At 39.8% G+C, this 18,379-nt stretch overlaps 1 protein-coding gene across 2 annotated transcripts; it reads right to left on the minus strand.

The window, feature by feature from the left end:
- Positions 1-625: 625 nt before the first annotated feature.
- On the minus strand, positions 626-18,048 carry LOC100120466 (von Willebrand factor A domain-containing protein 8). 2 transcript variants are annotated; one of them, XM_031922695.2, is made up of 18 exons: positions 17,724-18,048; positions 17,574-17,654; positions 17,066-17,475; positions 16,822-16,986; positions 6,607-6,765; positions 6,287-6,526; positions 5,994-6,203; positions 5,629-5,789; positions 5,267-5,549; positions 4,488-5,186; positions 4,011-4,391; positions 3,788-3,939; positions 3,265-3,694; positions 2,438-3,192; positions 2,011-2,321; positions 1,216-1,862; positions 910-1,148; positions 626-842 (listed from the first exon to the last, which is right to left on the minus strand). In XM_031922695.2, the coding sequence occupies exons 1-18, from the start codon at positions 17,836-17,838 to the stop codon at positions 731-733; spliced, it is 5,550 nt and encodes a 1,849-aa protein (XP_031778555.1). In that variant the 5' UTR covers positions 17,839-18,048; the 3' UTR covers positions 626-730. The 2 variants fall into 2 exon arrangements, 1 of the variants encoding a protein (XP_031778555.1); XR_004344580.1 differs by having other exon boundaries at positions 632-842; positions 2,150-2,321.
- Positions 18,049-18,379: the final 331 nt, after the last annotated feature.

Here is an 18,379-nt window from a genome sequence, read left to right on the forward strand (position 1 = left end):
CTCGACCGGCCGTTTCCACTTGCGCCCGCCAGCGAACGCCTCTTCTCGCGTCGGTCGTCCTATTTTTTCAGCTGAGCTCTTCGTCCGGGCCTGGCCTTATATACCGAGCTATTGACGCAGCACAGCGGGGTATTTACGTTCCACAGGTGCTCAGCTGCTCAGCAACTATATGTATTCAATATATACCCTCGCGGAGCATCGAACCAATTATAGAAGCTATCGAACAATTTATCTGCGAATAGACCTCGTCGGCTCTTGTTGTTCCGCGGAAAGCAATCACAGTGCAGTATTGGCAATTTAATAATTCGATTGCAGAGGGAAGCCAACGATGCCAACTGTAATCTGATTTAACGAGCCGCTTCGACCCAGCGCAACAACTTTTTGCGCGCTAACGAATGTAAGCGGGATGCTAAACTCGATGTGTTTTCCGACGCGTCGATGTGTAGAGCGAAAATAAGCAGACGCCCGTCGTCTGGCCGTACCCGTCATTTTCCACTCGGCGTTTTCATCTACGCTCGGATCTTAAAATATTCATCGCCGCCGCGATTTCAATAGAATTTTTAGTTTAAAAAAACACTCCGAAATCGATCCAATATCCTGTAATGCTTCTCTAACGATGAAGGGATTTCAATTTCATATAAAAATATTTATTAAAATATCAACAGTCTATATACATATATTACATATATCAAATCTTGGTGTATATGTGTTATTCCGTTTATATTTCATTTTAACGCGTTGTACTGAGCACCGAAGCTGCAAATATTTGTTTTAAAATTCGAGGAATATTTTTCAAATCCATGCATACGAAAGCCCTGCCAGAGGGCATTTTCTTCGTCAACCTGAAAACAAAAGCAATCGTCGTGAATCATGATAGCTCGATTCAACGATTAATTCTCAAGATTTTACCTCGTTGCCTGATCGCCCAGCGATCCGATAAATATTGCATACGCATTTACGTCTGCGTTGGACGTCAAGACCTTTGCAAATACTTCTGGTCGGATACCATAACGTTCTAAATTAGCGTCGGAAAGTACCACGACAATCGATTCATCCGTGTCCTCTTTTGCTAGAGTACATATTGCGTGCTTCGTAGCTTCCAGCGTGTGATCGCCGGACATACAAAACTGAGAATGAGCGTGCATCGTCTGAAAAAATGCATTGCAAAAATTAATTCTGAATAGAATAATTCGCGAAATTTCAAGTTCCACTCACTTTAATAACTTCCAGTCTGCGCTTGTTATCTGCTGGCGGTTGAGTGTGATCAACAAACGAAATGCGATAATCATCGCCAGAATGACCAACAATGTCATACTGGAATTTGTTTTCGTATCCACTGAAAGCTTCCATTACCATGACACATGCTTCCATTTCTCTGTCGAGTCGTCCATCATAGCTATTAAATCTGTACATACTGCCCGACACGTCTACAACGAGTTTCAGACGCTTCGGCTTCAACTGCGGTGCGCCGATGTCAGGCTCTTTTTCCGCTCGTCGCCTGTAGATTGTTTTTTCGCCAGTTAAACCTTCTATCAGCTTCGTGTCATCCAAATCCCCAGAAGTTTGATGTCTACACCACTGACGTTCATTACTTTTGGCTTGCAAGCTACCCAAAATCACCCTTAATGCCTGAACCTCTCTTTGCACTGCATTGCTGAATTGACTATACATTTCGTGATCGTATTCGCTCATTCGTATATCGTTCAAGCGTTGTTTGAATACCTTAAGTCCCATTTCTCTAGCTGCTTTCTTGACATGTTCAGGAACCGCGTTTTTCTCTTCGTCGCTTAGCTGATGAACTGTATGCCCAGCATCTAATCTGTACGGTCCACCTTTGCCGCCCAATCCAGCGGTATCTCTACCTGCGATCCGTTAAAATACAAAATTAATAATTCCAACGACATTCGATTTTCATAACGAGTATGCAAAAAGTTAGAAACAAAGAGAAATCGACAAATCTATCAATTTTCAATTGCTTATCAATGCGATCTTTCGATTCTCTAAACGTACCACCAGTACCACCAGCCCAAGTATTTCCGCCAACATGAGGATCATTATTAGGATCCACTTTTCCATGTTTTGGCGCGGTTACATCGAGCCCGGAATAACGTTCTTTCGTAATTTGTAGTCTTTCTCCGTCTGCACCTACCATTTTTTTCCAAGCTCCGAGCGATTTCTCCAAATTAACCAAAGATGTTTCCCACACCCTTATGCAACCGCCAGCATCAATAGTAACCAAACCTTGGTTTGAAGTTACAGATACATAAAGTGGAAGTTCTTTATCATACAACCATTGAGTAACTGGAGACACTTTCATTGGCCTATGATGATAGCATAACATTGCTTATTATCAAACAACAAGTCATATACTACATTTATACAAAGTTCTTTCACGATTGTTGACAATCTGTTACATAATTAAAATGTAATAACTTACGCTGGTATCGGAACATAACGCAATTTTTTGTCAATTGGATCTGTGATTTCCAAATATCCCGACGAGCCTGGATGTGCTTTGCCTTCATAAAGGGCTGGAGGCGGAACGTTCGATGAAGCTATTGTTCTGATTATAGTACCCTGTTGTGTTATAATTGGTGTGCTGAAACTGTGTACCCTTTGATTTCTTGGAAATGAAAATACCTCATTTGAACTGTCGAGTTCTGGAAAGCCTACCACAATACTTGCGTACGTATTATTTGTAGCCACGATTCTATTTGGAGATTCAATTTTTTGATTTAATACTTTGCCCAACATTTCATTTGACAAGCTTTCTTTGCTACAATTCAGCAAGGATCCTATCTTATAGGGGCCCGAATCGTCTTGATCGATTCTTCTTAAAATATTAGGACATGGGCTTGTTGACAAACTTTTCAGAAGAATAAACTTATCTTGTTGAGTACTTTGAATAAGCCAACGTTCTGGAGATGCAAGTAGAATAGAATCAATTTCAAATGGCAATGTCATTGTAAAGGCACGCGATTTGTCAAGGTCCACAACTTCTATTTTATTGTTGTTAGGAGTGAATATGACTATTTGATTGTGGGATTCTATTAAATCTTTTCTCAATTTCCAAGTATAACTTCGATTTCCCAAAACTTGCGAGATTTTATCACTGGCCGAATCAAACATTGAAGACAGTTGGAGGTTGTAAGCAATTCCTTTTACGGGATCTACTGAAAGAAGTGAATTCGACTGCAAATAATACAATGCATGTTACAGCTTATTTTGTAAAATCTATACTCGATGCTATAATGCATTACTTACTGTTTCCTCGTGAACCAAAATATTTCCTTTTTTGTCATTAGCAAGAGACATAAGAGGCCTATTTCCTCGTAATGGACTTATTAATCCTTGCAAGCTCAATTCTTGCAATTTGTCAGAATCCATTGACATAATGAATAAAGATAGTGGATTCGAGGCAAGAACATTGATTTTATCATCGCTTCCATCCGCCTTCAATCCCGGACTGACAGACAAAGCGGCTACAGTACTAGTATCATTCATCGGTATGCTCCAATAACTGTCCAATTCTGTAAACCATGCGGATCTTGCTTCAATTTTATCTAGAGTAACAGTTTTTTGCGGAGGATTGGCAACCGGCTTATATTTAAAGAATCGTTCTTGTATAGGTATAGTTTGACATGTGCCCCGAATATTCCAAGTACTGTAAAGCTTTAAGTCTGGCAAAGGAAGTCTGAAAGGAAAATAATAAAGCCGTTATTATTTCTTAAAGGTTTTATTAAAAAAAAAAAATATGTATTACAATTGCCTTAAAAAATATTCTTACTCTTTTGCTAATGCAACATTTTTAGAACTCGTACCAATGGGGATCCCGTGTTTATGCAGAACTTCAATAAGAGTATCAAAAACTTCTTGAGAGTATCGGTCAAAGTCAAAAACATTCTTTACAACGATTGCCAGTGGTTCGTTGGGGAATTTCTAAACACATTATTTTATTGTATTTACATTTTTGGATATAATGTATATATGAATATTAAAATGGACTTTACCTGTAAATGCTTGACAATGTTTACTACTTCACGGGTGGAATAAGGATAAGAAACTAATCCTTGATCGGCCATACTTCTTAATTCACCAAAAGCCTTCACAAGTTTGTGAACTATTTTCTCATCAACGTTTGGCCCATATTGTTTCAACAACTGTATTTCGTTTTCAACGCTTGGATTATCGACGGAATGTGTACTGAATAGGTCACCGATTGCTCCAAAAAAGTCGTTTCCCAAGAAGGGAAATCCTGGCCTGTTCGCCAATACAATCATTCTAAAATCAGGATGCATTGGTATTGCATCTTGACTGTATTTATCATTTTGTAAAGCAGGTATAATTCGCCTTCCGTCTGATAAAATCATTTCTCCTGATTCCACTAAAGTCTACAAGAAAAAAAAAACAAAATATAAACCAGCATTAATTTTGTTATTTGTCAAAAGTACGCCAATTGACAGAATGAAATTTAAGAGATACCGTACCTTCAATATGCAAGTAACATGAGTCGGCGCCTTATCAGCCTCATCGACTACAAGTACATGACCTAACTTTACTGCTTGAACAAGAGGAGAATCTTCATAGACTACGACTCCGTCTCGCACCATTGGTTGAACTGTCAAAGTTTGAACAGTCGTATCCCGATGTAACTGTATATATTCTCTAGGCCTATTGAGTATTTGAAGCAGCCTGTCGACGATTTTATTTTTTCCAACACCTTGGTTACCAACAAGAAGGAGATTCTGACCCAGAATAAAATCTTGTACAAGAGTTTCCAATAAAATTAGATGTTGAGGTACGTCGTAGAATAGAATGTCGGGAACTTTTGTCAAAGCTGAAGTCTTGTACCGCGGAACGGTCGTTGCTCCAATTGTAACTGCATCTTTGTCCACGATGCAGCGAATATCTGAGCCAGGGCCTCCTTTTTTTGGGCTAATGTTGAATTTTTTTAAAGAATCTTCTAACGCTTGCTTGGCAATAGATGGTAAAAATCTAGCAAGACAAGCTCGATGTACAGCGTCATAAGCATCGTCATTGGCAAACTTGTGCATTCTTGCTGCTATTCTTAACAGTTGTCTTGTACTTAAAGAACTAGCAAGAGACTGCATCGTTGGATCATTAGACGATCTCAAACTGTGCGCTAGCTCAATAATATTTAATAAGGCATCTTTGGGCTCTCCATACTAGAAAAAAATCTGCTATTATTACTTGCTCATATTGTTTAAAATTTAATGTACGAACACAATTTCAAACAGTGCCAAACCTTTTCCCTGATAATGTGTATTTCTTCAGCCTTTTCCAAGGGCCGCATTTCATGGAAAAGGAAGAGATTCAAAAGTTCCGAATTCAACCATTGACCCGTTGTACTATTTAAAACTGGAGGCTCGGCTAAAGCTACTATTCTAAATGAAGGATGAATTTTATATACACCAGACTTTTTCATATCTTCGTCTGTTTTATTGCACTCGGATTTTATTTCGTCGTAACGGTCAGCCCGCAAAAGTCGCTTTCCGTCATGTAATTGTAACTCTCGATCATGTGCTAATCTGAAAATAATACAATTTTAAGACGAATTATTTTGTACTGTGAATTAATTAAAGCATGTAATTTAAAAATAATAATCACCTATAAATCACAGCCAATGTGCTTGGATGAATTCTATGTATACCGTCTAGCAATGCCAATTTACCTTCAAGAGCTGCAGTGACTAGAGGCGAATCTTTCCAGATTGTATCGCCATTAAGAAGAGTTGTTCTATATTGTATTAGATCTCTCGACGTCATATCCTATTCAATTCAATTGTTTGATAAACTTGCACGTATATACTCATTAAAATATTACATATATATATATATATATATATATATATATATATATATATATATATATATATATATATATATATATATATATATATAGAGAGAGAGAGAGAGAGAGAGAGAGAGAGAGAGAGAGAGAGAGAGAGAGAGAGAGAGAGTTAAAACTCATACCTGATAGAGAATTATTGGCTCCACTTGGTACTCTAATAATTCAGCTAATCTCTGGACAGTAATTGACTTTCCACAGCCTTTTGGTCCGATCAGACACAAATCTAAATTTGATTGAGATTGAATCATTTGTGCAACCAAAGAGTTTTGGTAGTTCGTTTCAATATATGGAGATTCAGAAGCTGTAGGCAATAATCCTGAACCATGAGGGATCTGCAATAATATAACAATAATAATTAAATGTACATATTAATATAATGATAAGAGTTTGTCATGGTTGTTAGTAAAATGCATACCTTCACCGTCGATGATTCTTTGCCATCGTAACTAATGGTGATTTCAGAAAAACCACCCGTTTTATTTACATTTTGAAAGGAAACATTTTTGGGAGAATCATCTTTAGCAATTTTGCTGTCGAAAACGCCGAAGGTTTTTAGAATGTCTTCAACAGCATTTCTTCCTTCTTGATTTAAAAACAACTTATATGGATAAAACCTGTAAAAAACGTGAAACAGTGGCAAATCCGGGAAATTTTCCTATAAAAAGTTATTTGCAATATTAAATAAGATTCCTCATAACGAGCAAACAAGCTGTGACAAAGTTGAAAATTCCATACCAATATGACGGCCGCCGATGATAAATTGTCTAAGGGAAAATCTGGAAGACCTAGCGCTACTGCCTCCTCTGTGATGAGGGCATGACAGCAGGATAATAACTGGGACAAGGTCGCTCCATCCACGTGGGGTGCCAAACTTTTCAAAGCAGCCAGCTGCTCCTGAAAATGTGCAAAGATTATATTTGGAGGAGTCATCTATCGGTATAGAATATAATATTGCTATTACGTTTACTTTTAAGCTAAATATAAATTAAAAATTTTGTCTCGCACTGAATAATATAATAATGCATTATAACCTACTTTTTTTCGTGATTTCGAAGAACCTAACTACTTTGACGAATTTTTTATTGAATTATATTAAAAATCATTGATTCCATGGCTAATTTCCCGAATTTTTTCGCGAATTCTTCTCTTAAACTTCTTTTAAAGTATAATAAAGTCAATCTTTTTACTGAATATTTTTGTTTCAACATTTATGCTTTATCTCCACGTTCTATATATTTTAATAAGCATTTAATTGCACGCGTTATTTTATGTAAAGTTTAGTTAGTTGATCTTTCTTTAGAAGATGTACATACGAGTAATAGTATATTGTGCAACTAGGGGGAAAATTGGCTTTTTATAGCGAGGGTGATGTTTTGAGCACGAGTGGGAGTCCTTCCTTGTTGCACACCGTACTTTTTATGATAAGTGTGCGAATAGGCCACTTATCATGCATATGAAAGGAATGGAAAATTCGAGGACTTTTCAAAGTAAAATTTCAAAAATTTTGCAAATACTTATATAGACGCACAAATTCATCGGATATGCTGCAGAGTGAGGAAAAAACTACTAGTCTTTTCCTCCCAAGGGAGTAATTTTTTTCCAGAAAAATTTAGAAAAATTTTTTTCTGGGAGGAAAAAGCTTTTTCCATTCATTTTACATGCATGGAAAGTGGCCTTTTTCGTGCACGTATCATGAAAACACCTTTCATTCATCTATCAAAGTTTACGTAACCACTATTGCCTTTAAAATTATATTCATTCATTATTTTGTATTTAAATATATATTTTATTATTTGAATGTTATCTGAATTTTTATCTGAACCTTTAGGGGAGAGGGGGGCGAACTTAAACGCCTTTTTTGTCGCTTTATATCACCCAAAAAAATGTCCTCCTGGATCAAGAGGAAATAATCTTAATTTAAAAAAAAATTTTTTTGAAGCAAAAGGATTCCTATTGAATCAAAAGGAATCCATTTGAATCAAATGGAATCCCTTTACTTCAAAATGATTTTAATTTTGGGTCCTAAATTAAGATTATTTCCTCTTGATCCAATAGGACATTTTATTGGGTGATTTTAAAACCGTTAAAAGAAAATAAAAAATCAATCAATTAGGTTTTAAGTACTTGGATTAAAGTTGTTATACAAAAATGTTCAGCTCCCTACAAGGCTACTGTAAAAATCCGTCTACAACTTTAACGAAGCATATAACTTTTATAAAATTGCCCCAGGGGTTGGGCAATCCTATAACGGTCTCGGGGCAATATTATACAGATTGAATATTTAAATACAGAATGGGGTGAAAAAATTAATCAAAAAATTGTACACATTATGTTTCAAACTTTATTTTTTTATTTTTGTAAGTACTGTGACGGAGATGAAGCTTTTATATCATAGCTACTATAGGTCAGTCATCCCCACAGCTTATGCGGCATTTGACAGCTTTTTTCAGCATACCGCATTTTTTCTGATCTTTTTTTAGTATCTTCGAACCATTTTAAGCTATAATTAAAGTACTAAAGGCATGTTTACAAAAAATGGATTTTGAGTCAATATCTTTCTATGTTAATCTTATGTACAGTATTGCGCCCCGTACCTGATGTACAAACCTGGGTTTTGGGGAGCAAGCGACCCGGCGTCAAAATCATCCTTTTAACATGCACTTTTTTATCTCACAGGCCCGCAATATTAATTTTTAGACACACTGGCGTGGTCACAATTTTCTGACTTTTGAAAGTTACAGAAAATGTTCGAGAATTTTGATTCACTGGCCCTGAACGCATAACCGTCGCTTACAGAAAAGTCCGACGGTCCAAATGTTGGTTTTGGTGAGATATGACATATATGTTGCCGGCGGAGCGTAGGCGCGCTTCACTCAAAAGTTATAGAAAAGTTATAGTATTGCCCCTCGTTCAAGTTCGCCGCCCCCTCTCCGCTATAGAAGCGAATCTGCTTTAAAGAAATGTTTTACTCCAATGCGCTCCGACCCGTATAATATGCATGCATTTCGATTGAAGTTTTAATTAGCTTCAAATGGGAAATAAACTTTCAGAAGAAGTAATTTGCGCAAAGTAAAGATTATAAGACCGCTGCAGTAATACGCACGTAAGAGCTGTAAAAAGAGGAGTTAGCCGAGAGTTTGCCAGAAATAGTTTTCGAAAGTGATTAACAGCTAAATTTGCTATTCGCGCCGCAAAATAAACGCCGAGCTAACTACCGTTCGACACGAGAGGCTCTAGAATGTAGGATGATTCCCATCGGAAAGTTTGAATTGAATTGTTCTTATCTCGAGTGCCTGATCGCTACGGTGCTCTCCGCAGCTGCAGAATATACCTCATATTCCATCATTGTCACTCTGAAATGCTGCATGATTTGCAAAGTTCGCATACGAGTACTAAAACAATCGAAAATAATTCACAAGCCGCACGCTATTTGATGGATGAAGCCTCGAGCATGGTTGAGGTAGTATGCCGTTTCTTCTGTGAATGCCCCATTCTTAGACAAAAATGTACAACCCTGTTTACTTGTCGAATTTCGAAAGCCGTTGTGGAAACGAACGAGAAGCAATTACCTAGCAAAACGCCGCAAGCACTCGACAATTTGATGGCACGCGAAAGTGGGATACGGAAGCTTTGAAAAGTCAGTTTGCAGATCTGAAACAAGCAATACGCGTAACGATGCCTGCCCCCTGAATCTCATCAATAGATGTCGGATAAGGATACATCAAGCTATCAAGAGAACACAGCGAGTTGAGTACGCGCAATTCGAAAGTTGAAATAGCTTTGGAAGACATAAAATGCAGACGAAAATAAATTCTGGAATGAAATGATCGCATGTGCGGGCGAACGTCAGTGCAGCGCCTATTAGAGTCGGCTATACACGTTCTAAGAATTGACAGTGGATTCTTTCACGTTATTCCCATCTGATTACCGCTCGAGCGCCGTCACGAGACCACTATTTTCTGCGGAAATTGCTGCTAACGTGTCGGCTGCATGATTTCCCGCGCAGATAGCTTTGGCATGTGAACCACGTATAAAGCGTTATTTCTTTCTCGGGCACGGGGCTTTGCCGCAAATTATTGTTACCGAACTGGCATTCTTTTTAATGCATATAAATAAATCGCTCTGCTGCAGGAATGAGAGGCAAACGCGTGGATGCACAAAAAGGCCGGGAAGGATTATTGATAGAAATATTACTCTAATTATAGAGGGCAAAAGTTTTTGTCGCGCACGGAAAAGCGTTCCCGCGTCATGGTCTGCGTCCTGGAAAGGAAATAACGTGACAACGGGGTGTGCGTGAGATATGGCATGGCGACGTCACTCACCGGTACCATCAGCTTATTTCCACCGTCGTGGCAAAGTAACGCCATCAATTAGAATTTCCATAAAACTGCGTGTGCTGCTTGTCATAATAATCGATATGCGTTCGTGAATTTATGAATTAAACTTCGTGCGTGTTTCGTGGACGAATAACACGACAAGAGGGGAAAAGCTATCGTAGTCTGGATTTTATTTCACTGGATGTTTATCTACAACTCCTGAACTCATGAACGAGATCACGAGATCAATGTCAAGTTGCGACGTGTATGATTAGAATGCAGGAAACGTCGCTGGGGAGAAGGCAGATCAGTCGCAAAAGAGGGACTCCTGCGAAGACATCCAGTGTATCTCGGTGGGCTTGAGGCTCGGCATGAAGATGTGAAGCTGCGGCTTGCCGGGTGGCGTCCAGAGCGACTTTGGCGATTTTCCGCCCTCGTCGTCCTCGTGGTCGTCGGCGCTCTTGCGGGCGGGCTCGGCGAGCTTCTCCGCCTCCTTGGCGAGGCCCGCTTGGCTCTTGGGGGCCTTCCTCTCGCAGAGCTCCAAAGCGGCCTTGTCCTGCAGCATGAGGTACTGCGTGGGCACGACGATGCGCACGGAGGTGCCCTCGTCTTTGAAGCTGGAGTACTTGCGCCTCGGGGCGGGCTGCTTCTCATCCTCGGCCGGCTCGTCGAACTGGCGCACCTTGCCGGAGAGGTCGAGCCACTGGAGCACCCTCTCCGAGAGCGTGTTCAGCTGGGGCATCTCGACGCGCTTGCTCGCCTCGTCCCCGTCATCCCTGCCGGCGGCGGCTTCGTCCTCGCGGGGGCGTCTCGCGGCCTCGGCCTCGTCCAGGCTGCTGCTGCGAGCGAGCCTCGCGCAGATCGGCGCCGACTGCCAGCGCTGGAGCCGGGTCCGGCTGGCGCAGGCTCGCTCGAGGCCGTCCGAGTCGGCCTTGTCGACGACGAGGCGCAGCTTGACGAAGCAGCCGTCGAAGCCGGCCTCGCTCGGCTCCTGCCTCGAGAACTTGCGCTCCTTCGCCGACGAGCTGGTCTGGGGCCGCCGGCGCGCCGCCTTGGCTTTGAGCAGCGGGTCGTCTTGCGAGAGGATCGCGTGGCGGACTCCGTCGACCCAGACCATCCGCACGGAGATCGGCCGCTCGGACGACGGCCAGATAGCCGGCATTTTTCTGCTTTCGAATCTGGGCATCGACCGGCTGACTTGGACCGCTACGGAAAAATCCGAGCGGCGACTCGACATTTTTCGGCGTTTTTACGCCCACGCGAGGAAGAGCGGACCGATACGGCGGACAAAGCGCGGGCGCGACAAGGGGCGGAAGAAGAATCGAGGAAAACAAACGTATCGACTGTTCGAGTAGGCAAGGAGTCGACGACTGGCGCGGCCGAGCGCGCGCGCGCGCCGGAGACAGACACGCGAGACTCCGCGACGTTTGTGACCGCCGGGCGAGCCCGAAAGGTGCGCGCGCGCGCGCGGCTCTTCCGCGACAGCAGGACTCGCAGCACATAAATCGCGGGCAAAAGTTCGACCGCGAGCGCGCGCGTTGCTGCGAGCTTGCGGACGATTAACGCAGCGAGTAGCATTAGCGCGAGCATTTCTCGGCAGGAATTGACTCTCATTTTCTGCATGATTATTCTATGCTGTACGCGTACCTCACAGCCATTTTATCCAGATGCTAAATTTTCAGACGGATATTTTTTTAGAAACGATACAAGAGAATGAGATATTTTCAAAAAATTCCTATTTATTCCTATTTAGAAGAAGGTAGGATACATAAAGAATAGATTGTAGATTATGCGCCTGAGGAATAAAAGAGAAGGCTGGTCCATCCCTGGTACGTGTATAAATTGGCCTACTTTTTTTCGCTACATCGAGCATACAATACGCACCTTACGCGCATAGTGTTGAAAAAAAAATGACGAATAGTATATTATGATACATGTGACTTAAACGGCCCATTATATTAGACGCCGTGTAATAATATGGGTCGATTTGAGTCACAAGTATCGTATACTATTTTATAGCATCTGCCTGCCCTAAGTCCGCTATGTCACAACTATCCGTGACATAAATAGTTCTGTACTGCACCGCTCGGACGATAAAGCACGGTGCAATAAAGGACTGTTTAGGTCACGGATAGGCGTGACTTAAACGCGGACTTAGGTCACGCAGTGCTATAATAGTATATTATATGCAACGAGAGATGCGAGATTTTCCGCGGGTGAGTTTACTGCCCGAACAAGAATATTATTCCCGAGGGTGCTTTTATTTTTGTAGTAATGATCGAGGGAGAAATATTCTCATAAGGACAGTACAGTCACCTCCAAGGAGTTTAATCTACCGTTGAATGTTGCATATATTTCATTTCACTCACGACGAGCCACTTTTAGTTTTTTTTTTTTATTATTTTTTTACTCAAAAGGCCTACTTAGCTCTTTTTCTGAATTTCCAAGTTTTTCATGACTATAAAGCAAAAAATTTCAAACTTTTCAAAATATTTATACCCGACCGAAAAACCCACCCACCTTTTGCCCGAGTAAGAGTGGCATATTTTTCCCGAAAACTAGTTTTACGGAGCGAAAGTAAAATTACCCGGACCAAAGTAAAATTTAGCGGGCCAAAAATAAACTTTTTCCAAAATTTTTCAAAAAATTAAACTTATACGTATTCCTCTATCCAACAGAATGCGAAGTTGTTTCGACCCCTCTTTTCAGGATCAAAATATGTGGCCTTGCAGTCTAAAATGGAATGTGTATACTATTATGTAACACGCAAACGATTTTCGTGTTTTTTTGTACATATTAATTGTGCCTACAGAGACTCTTTTCTGATCGGCGGGCAATAAAGACCGAATATGCGGGCAACAATAGTATATTGTGTATCAGGAGCGTGAAGCAGGCTTTTTTAGACTGAGTGTGGAGATTCCAGTACGAGCCACAGACGAGTATGTACAAGGTCACAAAGCCTGCTTAGCCCTTGGTGCACACCATACTTTTTGACACGCATGTACTGATTTCCGCGTTTACGTACATGCACACACACATATTTACATGATCACACACACACACACACACATACCGAAAAAATGTTTTAGTACAGATTTTTGCAGAAAACCCAGTCACGAGAAAAATTTGCCACTTTCGCTCCTTATTGCATATTATAAGATTTATTATATATATTATTGCATATTTATAAGAACCTTTGTAAGCAAAAGGGTTATGACACAAGACAAGAATAACATTGGTAATATATTATATATGAGAAATAAGAGAGATAAGCTCTTATTGAAAAAAAAAACTAAAGTAATCAATGATAATTTTGTGTCTTAAGGGGGTCACCAAGTCAATTAAAAATTCAAATTTCGCGCCCCAAAATAGCAGATGAAAAAACAATTCATTTACTTGAATTGTTTTTTCTTCTGCTATTTAAATTTGTGGCGCGAAATTTGAATTGTTTATTGACTTGGAGACCCCCTTAATATTCCTATTCGTTTTTCCTGCAAATTACCTAAGAAGAAAGGGTATTTATTTCCCATATTCCAAACCATTGCACAATAATTAATGTATACATTTTTAATAAAGTGTATGATTATTAAAATTTGTTGTTGTAAATACCTACATCCAATTTTAATTTTAAAAATTCAATAAATGATGCTTGTAAATAGTTTTCCTCACAGCTAGAATAATTAGATATTTTCTTTCGAACATTCTAGATGTTTTCAAAATAGTAAAAATCAAACATTACTTTCTAATTACATTCATTTTTGAAAAATACTTGGCGCACATTTTATCATAAATTTGAAAAATAATATACATTATATTAGTAAGATACTGCCGTTTTAATTTAAAAAACTTTGGTAGTGCTTGTAGATGCTGTTACAATGCCGCTACCCTAAGCAGGTCTTGGGCGTTGTCGCGGTGGCCAGATGGCGGAGTACTAGCATCGGGTAACTTCACGTACCTGTATGGGTCCGGGAGTGGGGGATCTCTAGGCACCGGATTTCTCGTAAGCAAAAGCATCATACATTCGGTTAAAAGTTTCAAATCCGTCAATAATAGGCTCTCGTACATCATTATCGAAGGTGAATGGTATAGATATGTATTTATTAATGTACACTGTCCTACGGAGGACAAAGAAGAAGAAGCTAAGGATCTCTATTACGAAACTTTAGAGCAGGTAATCGACCAGTTCGCGTCTTACGACACAAGAATAGTATTAGGCGATTTCAATGCTAAAATAGGTAGGGAGGAAATGTTTAGGCCTACTATAGGGAAGGAAAGCCTGCACGAAGCCAGCAATGATAACGGTATTAGGGTCATAAATTTCGCGGCGGCAAAAGATCTTATAATCAAAACTACATGTTTTAAGCACAAGGACATACACAAGGCAACGTGGACATCGCCGGACGGGGCCACACAGAACCAAATTGATAATTTCCTCATTGAAAAAAGACGTCATACTAACGTTCTCGACATAAGGGCTTACAGAGGGGCAGATAGCGACTCGGACCACTAACTAGTAGTAGCCAAATTAAGAGCTAGACTAGTAGCGAATCAAAATGGTAAGCGAGCAAACAAGGTAGAAAGCTTCGATATTGAGAAGCTACGAGATAGAACAGAGCGAATTAGGTACCAGATAGAAATTAATAACAGGTTTCAGGCACTTGAAGAAGCAAACACATCGCCGGAGGGGAATGACGAACCGAATATCTTATGGGGGGACATCGAAAAAACAGTAAAAGAGGCCGCGAAGAAAGTACTGGGTAAAAAGAAAAAGCCAAAGAGCAAACCATGGTTTGACGAAGAGTGCGAACTCTGGTTTGAAAGGCGCAAAAAGGCTAAATTAGATAGCTTACAAAATAGAAGCGATAGGACCGGAGAAGAGTATTCTAACGTAAGGAAACAGACGAGCGCGATCTACAGAAATAAGAAGCGGGAGTATCAAAAGAATCTTATTTAGGAGAATAGAAACTGACAGTAAGGAAAATAACCCCCGCGAAATGTACAGAGGGATTAACGCCATCAGAAAGGGTTTTAGGAGTAGAGCGCAATTGATGAAGGACGAAAACGGGGACCTCGTAACAAATAACAATGAATTACTGTCGCTGTGGAAAAATTATTTCGATAAATTATTAAACGTGCACGAAAATAGCGAAGAATTAGGGGACGAAATTCACACTGCTGAACTCTACGTGGAGGAACCCTGGAAAAATGAAACAATACCCGAAAATTGGAAGGAATCTATCATTATACCGATTTTTAAAAAGGGGAATAAGACAGACTGCAATAACTATAGGGGTTCTCACTTTTAGCAACGTGCTACAAAGTTCTGTCAAACGTAATACAAGCTAGACTCACTCCATTCGCGGAAGATATAGTAGGAGATTATCAGTGCGGATTCCGGCGCAACAGATCGACGAGCGATCAAATGTTTACCATAAGACAGTTGTTAGAGAAAAAGTGGGAATTTTGTGAAACCATACACCAACTATTTATAGATTTTAAAACTCGTGAGATTAATTCAAATATGTCTGAACGAAGCACGGGAAAGGTCCGAGTAGGCGGTAATGTATCAGAACCCTTCACGATACGCGATGGTTTAAAACAAGGGGATGGGCTCTCTACGGTGCTGTTCAACTTAATGTTAGAGTATGTCATTAGAAAAATGCAGGTTAGCCAGCTGGGCGCAACGCTTAATGGAACAACGCAGATACTAGGCTACGCAGATACTAGGCTACGCAGATGATTTGGATATACTGGGGGATTGTAGGGAAACGGTAGCAAGAAACGCGGAAATCCTCATAAAAGCGGTGGAGTATACAGGGTTAGAAGTGAGTGAATCAAAAACAAAGTACATGATTGTGGATAAGCTAGGCATCTGCAGAGGGGAGGAAGATCTCAGAGTTGGGAATTTTACTTTTGAAAAGGTTAGCGAATTCAGGTATCTGCGTACGACCCATAAATGATAGAAACGAGATTAATGTCGAAATAAATAAGAGACTCCATTCGGGTAATGCTTGCTTCTACGCCGTGAGTAATTTACTTAAGTCGAGGCTGTTGTCTAAAAACGTTAAAATAAGAATATACAGGACAATAATACTGCCGGTGGTTCTGTACGGGTGCGAAACGTGGGCTCTCACTAAGCAGGCGGACAACCGTTTTAGGGTATTTGAAAATAAAGTCTTGCGAAAAATATACGGGCCGAAGAAAGATGAGGAAACCGGGGAATGGAGGATACTACACAATGATGAGTTACACAATTTGTACGCGTCACCAAATATTAACAGAATAATAAAATCGCGCAGATTGGGATGGGCAGGGCACGTAGCGAGAATGGGAGACGACCGTACGGCAGCGCGCGTGTCATGAAGGGCAGGCCGATGGTAACGCGACCTCTAGGTAGACCTAGACGTAGATGGGAGGACAACGTAAAAGCGGATCTAGTAGAAATAGGACGGGTGGGTGTCGATCGGAGGAGTGCATCTTGGATGGGGTTGACACAAGATAGGGCAGCGTGGAAGACTTGCGTAGATGAGGCGATGAACTTGCGAGTTCCAAATGCCACGTAAAAAAAAAAGTGCTTGTAGATGTCTATACAAATATTATTCACATTAATAATTAATTATCAACTTTGGCTCACCTCATAATTAGGTGGTGAAATATGTCGAGCTTGAAATCTTGATCGTAATGGAGGATCCAAAGGATGTCCAGGATAACGTGGTGCTGGTAACCCAAGCGCAATAACTCTAAAATCTTCACTCACTCGCACTAATCTCCAAGTATCTAATTCTTCTTGACTATGTTCCTAAACATATATAATTGGGAATTGACACACTTAAATTAAAAAATAATAAGCAATAAGTTCTTATTCAAATAATAAAGACCTTTAGAAGCTTGTCATATCGTGAAGCAGGAATTAAAAATCTACCATCTTCAAGATGCATCTCTCGATTTTCAAGTAAATTATTTAAAATTGGAAGTACATTTCTTTCGGCTTTTTCAATTCCTTCCAAGATTAATATTCTACCATTGGTTGCAGCTCTTAAAGCACTTTGATCGTGATAATGGGCAGTTCCACTCTGGATTTCTTTGCGTTGTTTTAAATCTGCTTCTGTTGTATCACGAGATAATGCAATGACTTCTACTTCACGTTCTGTTAATTCCAAAAATGCCATTGCCAAATTTCGTCTTCTTAACCCAGGAGCCCCCATCAAAAACATATCTTGACCAAGAATATCTTTCTGCAGCATCCATCTCAAGTGTCTTAATGTTTCTTGATTAGGATTTTTTAATACTATTAAAAGCAATATTTAATTATATAAATGTATCAACAGACATAAATTATGCAACATTCAAAGCAAAACTAATCATAAATAAGTATTGGCTACTTACAATATTTTCTTGGCACATATTCTGGATTCTTTGGAGATTTTATTTTCTTAGAAATGTCATTAATTGTAACAACCACGTCATCTAAACAAATAGAAAAATAAAAAGTGAATAGATATGCATAATTTGACTTCATAAATTAAATTAAATTACCTGATTTGTATCGTATTTTAAAGTATAGGTTAGGAGATATTTTGATCTTATTTGTGCCATTAAAAATATTGTCAACACTTGAAACCCTTCGAGATGCAAGGGAAACCAGCAACATTTTGTATTTTTAATAAATTAATCTTCATCAGAACTTGATTGTTGCTGCTATTCCTCACGTTTTGTGAGCCATATGACATATAAAAATCATGGACTCTGGAACCTCACCACCAACGATACCTATATATAATACCTAAATGATAAATCACGCATCATGGCAAGTGGCAGCTAAGCAGCTCGTGTCCGTGTATCACGTGGTATGTATGGATGTACACTGTGCGACGCGCGTGAATTGATCCACGGTATTATTACTATCGCCATGACTGTCGCTATGACAGCTACATGAAAACTCCTCCTTTGTTGACTATGGCCATGTGGGTTTTTTGTGACGGTCAAATTTGGTAGCAATACCGTGGATCAATTCACGCGCAGTGTACACGCGATGCGTAAAAAAAAAATGAGTTATCACACATCAGTGTATGCAGATGTATGTATACATACCAATATATAGTAAATAGTAATTGAACGATATTATTTGTTTATATTCTTTAAAATTGCATACTAAAATTCTATAGTACTCTATGCAAGCATTATGTACGAAT

Source organism: Nasonia vitripennis, chromosome 2 (genome assembly GCF_009193385.2).
Source record: "Nasonia vitripennis strain AsymCx chromosome 2, Nvit_psr_1.1, whole genome shotgun sequence".
NCBI classification, from domain to species: domain Eukaryota; kingdom Metazoa; phylum Arthropoda; class Insecta; order Hymenoptera; family Pteromalidae; genus Nasonia; species Nasonia vitripennis.